At 30.8% G+C, this 5285-nt stretch overlaps 1 protein-coding gene across 7 annotated transcripts in view; it reads left to right on the plus strand.

Moving 5' to 3' along the window:
- LOC106879196 (ras-related protein Rab-3) overlaps positions 1-5285 on the plus strand; it is a 232181-nt gene that overhangs the window by 182725 nt on the left and 44171 nt on the right. Inside the window, exon 2 of one of the 7 annotated variants that reach the window (XM_014928657.2) lies at positions 2026-2189. The exons of the other annotated variants lie outside the window; for them this stretch is intronic. Within the exon in view, the coding sequence (XP_014784143.1) occupies positions 2172-2189 (18 nt within the window). The 5' untranslated portion in view covers positions 2026-2171. The remainder of the gene's footprint in view (positions 1-2025; positions 2190-5285) is intronic. 7 annotated transcript variants of the gene reach the window in all.

Genomic DNA, 5285 nt, shown 5'->3' on the forward strand with positions numbered 1-5285 from the left:
GAATGAAAACAGCCAGTGAGTCAGACATTTGGTTTCTAGATTAAAGCTGACTTTATTTAAAAGTAAAACAGAATTGAATTCTGAATAAAACAAAGGCGGCCAGCCCATTCAGTATCAATAGTTTGACCTACCTAAGGAAATATAAAACCATGAAGATTTTTTAATAGTTCAACCTATATGAGTCACTGTGTATATATACACACCTACATACAGAAGGCAAACGGTCAATTTTTATGATTCACAATGTACTGTTAATTTCATTCTTAACATGTCATACATTCTCTTATTTAAGGAAGAGTTTTTTTATTTATTTATTTTTTCTGAACATTATCAAGATCAATGTTTGACACTTGTCAAAGCAAAGAAAATAAATTGAGCCTAACTTAGTTATAAATGTTCATATTGGGACTGTAATATCAGAGTAGTAGATTATTGGACATATAAGCCTTTTCTGTTATAAGTTGCAAGATAATCTTTTGTTATTAATTAACTAGTTTTGTTATTTTAAACAACAGTGTTCTAGATATATTTTTGTTATTTAGTATTTTGATTTGATTCAATATTTATTTTGATTTTTATGCAATATTATTACATTGGAAACATTTTCTGTAATTCTGAACATGGCTACCTAAAACAACTATCTTGTATGATAATAAGCATTTGACTTTAGCAAGGTTCTGCTCAACATAATTTAGTTAAAAGTATCTGATTAGTGGTGCCACTTGTTTGTGTCAAGTTCTTCATTATACACTTAATAGGGTTCTCTGTTTTCACCACCATTACCACTATGAAACTTACTCTCAAGTCTTTACTATGAATGTTGTTGGAAATACTCTGCTTGAGTTAGAACTTACTTAGGTTTGTCATAAGGCCAGAGTTTATTCCAGTTTCCATGGCATATGAATGACTGAGATTACCACACTCCCTGCTGAACAAGATAGTAGTAGTCTGTAACAGGGTTAACTTCCTAGCTATTGCTGAATGGACTTGAGCAATGTGAAATGAAGTTCTTCAAGAACACAACTCACCACCCAGTCTGGGAATTGAAATCATGATCATACAGTTGTGAGTGCAACATCTTAAACATTAAGCCATGCACCTTCACTTGAGTTTGAACACCAGAGTATAATTAATGCTTGCTGCCACAGTATTAGTGTCATCAACAAACTGGAGTACTGACAGGAATGAATATTAGCAAGGACAAATTTGTAGTTTTGCAACTCACACATGCAGGAAGAAGTCTTTATTGTTTTGTGAAGATGTTTGTTACTGGATCATGAATTCCATTAAATTATTTACTGACTAGTCCATTTCAGATCTCTAGATGACCAGAAACTAAGTGAGGATCATTGCCTGCACATGGCCTGTATCACTTCAATAATTACACTTGTTAATGACATCTTACCTCATGAACAACTGGCCAGACTAAATATGTTTTCTGACTTTTCTTATGTGCTTTTTCATGATCAAAATGTCTATCTTTTTGACCAACAGAGAGAGATAAACTTTTTCTCATGACCAAACTACTGCCAGTGTCTATTTTTCACTTCCTAACTACCATACATATTGATGTTGTTTATATCATATACAAATTTACAAGGTTTTTTTTTTTCTTGTTTTGTAATGTCCTCTATTCTTTCTTGTTTCTTGACAAAGAAAGGAAATATTTCTTTCTTCTTTCTTGTTCTAAATTATATAAGTTTTGCTTCCTGTCAATGTACAGACCAGCATAAAAGATGCAATCAATTGAATACATTAGTAAATAGATCAATTAGCATAATTTATGAATTGAATTTTTCATATCTTATGAGTATATTTTCAATTACAATGTTGTAGTTTTACACTAACATTCTGAGTTAAATTTAATCCAGAAAGAACTTATCTCTGAATTGTTTGAGTGTGACAACTTCATAAAGAACTGAGAAGTTTTTAGATGTTTATGCCTGTGGTAGAATGGTTTCCTTTAGCTTTCTCCTTGTTAACCAATTAGAGTGATTCCTGAACAACCCCACCCTTCATTTGTAGTGTAGCACTGCTGCTGTTGATGTTACCAGCCTGTGTCACCTTTAGTCTAGCAGTTTCCTCCAACAACAACAACAACAACACAGATTTGCATCTCCATCCACACCACCGGCTCCATCTCTCACTAGAAATTTTATCACTTTTCGAGAATGGAAGTCTATAAAATGGTGAGTCTCTGCTCTAGTTATTTGTTTGATATTTTATGGTGATGTTGTGCTGTTTTTAAAGTAACCTCTGTTATGCCTTCATATCTTTCAAGAATGCTTGATACACTTTTTATTTTTATTTTTTAGTTATTTGTTTGTTTTATTTTCCTCATTTTAAAAATTCTATGGCTTATCAGCAGTAATCTTTTCTATCCTAGTTAGTATGTTTTATTTTTCTAATAGAATTAACCCTGGTGGCTAGTGGCTTTATCATATCTGTGTCTCTTTACTATTATATTTTATTTTTATTTTCAACAGTCCATAATATAATACTGCAACCCTTTTTTTATTGCTATTAAAACTATCCTTTAGCTTATAAATTAAAATTAGCATCTTATTTGGAATGGTTCTGATACAGTTCATGATATATAACTATGTTCCTGTAATAGCTCATCAAATTAGATAGTTACCCATGCCAGCATGGAAGGCAGACGTTAAGCAATGATGATGTTTCTTCTTTAAGAGTTTTTCATATGTTCCTATATATTAATCTGTTGTATACACCCCTTCGTTTCCCTTTAGAAATTTTAAGACAATACTTCCAATTTGTGTTACATAAGTTGCCCAAACAACATGTCTATTCATTTTCTGAAGCATTTTATTTTCGCTGTATGCTATTGGCTTCAAACTTTACGAACATTTCAAAAATTATGTTGCTATAGTCATTGAACTTACATAACATCTATATTAAGTTACATATTCTACTACTGTTTTTATAACTCTGGTAAACTCTCCTAAACTATTTTAGATTAATTGCAGCCCTATCTATGTTTTCCAGTTCAGCTGTGCTCTCATTTCTACACTCTCCAATTGAATGTACAGTCATCCATAATCTTTGGTCAAACTGTGTTCTCTTTACTACTTTCTATCTCTCTCTCTCTCTTTCTCTGTTTGAGTTGTAATGCTACATTTATACTATTTATAGTATTATTTTAAATTTCATATATATTTGTATCTTTGTATCGTATTTTCTTCAGTCTGTTGAGATTACACTTCCAAATTTTTAAGTTACATATCAGATTGTGCTCCATTAAGCAAATTTCTTGTCACACTGTTTCTTTATGCATGTTAACTACCCAACTATTCCTTTTTGCATGTTAACTATCCAACTATTCCTTTCTGCATGTTAACTATCCAACTATTCCTTTTCGCATGTTATTTATCCCAATGTGCCTTTCTGCATGTTAGTTATCCAACTGTTTCTTTCTGTATGTTGATTATCCAGCTGTTCCTTTATGTATGTAACTTAACCCATTCTTATTTTCTGCATGTTAATTGTCTCACTGTGATTTATGTACTACCTACTGATTATCTTCCTGTATATAAGACATTTATTGTCTTTTCCACAAACCAGTTGTTGTATTCTAAGCTTATTTTTTGCATGTCAGATTTAAATTGTTGTGTATTTTGGTTTGGGTTTTTCTTTATTTATTTTGCATGTTGATTTTCAGTTTACACTCTATGCATACCCATTTGTAAAGTTTAAAAAAATATATTCCACTTACTCTGTTCTTTAATTTCTGCATGATATTCACTAAATTTCTGGTAGAGTTGTTTCTGTTTGTCAGAGTTGTTTTGTTTTGTAGAATCCCTCCTAGTTAAGATACCCACTTACTGGTGAGTACCTGTATATAGTGAAGTTAATGTAGCATCATAGATTGACAAATGCAAATCTTGACATGCAAATGTATCAGAATCAAGTTTTGGATCTAATGGTAATGCTGACTTGGACAGTTTGGACTTCAGTCTAAGGTGTGAATATTGGATCAGCCTTAATTTATCATCTCCAAGCCTGGATTCAGCACTGAAATCTAACAAAATATACTCATTCTACAGTGCTTGTGCTCCTCATATTTAGTGCTGGCATTGGAATTTGAAATATTGAGCTTTTAAGCCAATCCCCTATCAATACAACCATTTGTAATTTTCTTAGAATTAACATAAGGCTTTTTACAACTTTAATTTGTTTTGAAATCAGAGTAGAAATGGCATTGAACTATAAACAATATTCTTTTAAATTTAACTTACAATGAAAGTAAACAAAGTTTGCTTTAGAAGCGTTGAGATATATTGAAAGATACAGAAATACTTTATTCTCAAACGATCTTTTCTGCTATATATGGATAGTTTATCCTGTTCATGCTATTGTATTAGCTTTATCATGTGTTTGAGAATAAATTATTTCTGTATCTTTCAATATTCTTTTAATGTTTGTAACTTGTTAACAGCAAATTCATTACAAATTTTACTATGTTGAGTTTTCATTTTAAAAAGAATTCCTAATAGCAGTAATCAGGTTAGATCTATATATCTTTAACTAACAAGAAAATAATCTCAAGAATTTTATATATATATATATATATATATATATATATATATTGTGTTCACATCTTAGTATGATACTGAATGGTTCATCTGAAAAATTAAGATTTTCACGTCTTGTAACCTACTTTAAAGTGACACTATTAAGCCACTATAGTACATAACCATCACAAAAGTAAATTTATTCAATATTTTGTAGTTGTGGCATATCAAAGCTGAAATATTGAATACATTACCTTTGTATCATTTTGTTTATCTGAAAAATATAGGCTTAAACCTCATACATTGATTGAATTAATGACCAAGAATTAAGTTTCATCAACAAATGACTTGAATTTTTAAGAGAACGAAAAATGATTTGAATAAACTGTTTCCATCTGTGACACATGACATCAAAGCATTACAATAATGCCATGAAAAACAGTGTCTTTCAAGTTTCATGTAATTGTAACCATAACCATATATTTTACAAAGGTGAACGCTTATAATGACTAAAACGTGTCGAGAAGAGGAAACTTTACAAACAGATTCAAACGGATTCAAATGAACAAGTTAAACAACAATGTAAAACTCTTTGATTTTGGTTATCTTTTAAAATCCAATGTGAGAGAAAAATAGTTTCATTTCCTCCTAGTTTTAGCTGTGTGTGTGTGTTTGTGTGTGTGTGTGTGTGTGTGTGTATGTGTGTGTGAGTAGAGATATAAATACATATATGTACATGCAGACACGTTGGAA

The sequence above is a fragment of the Octopus bimaculoides genome, chromosome 8 (assembly GCF_001194135.2).
Source record: "Octopus bimaculoides isolate UCB-OBI-ISO-001 chromosome 8, ASM119413v2, whole genome shotgun sequence".
Classification (NCBI taxonomy): Eukaryota; Metazoa; Mollusca; class Cephalopoda; order Octopoda; family Octopodidae; genus Octopus; species Octopus bimaculoides.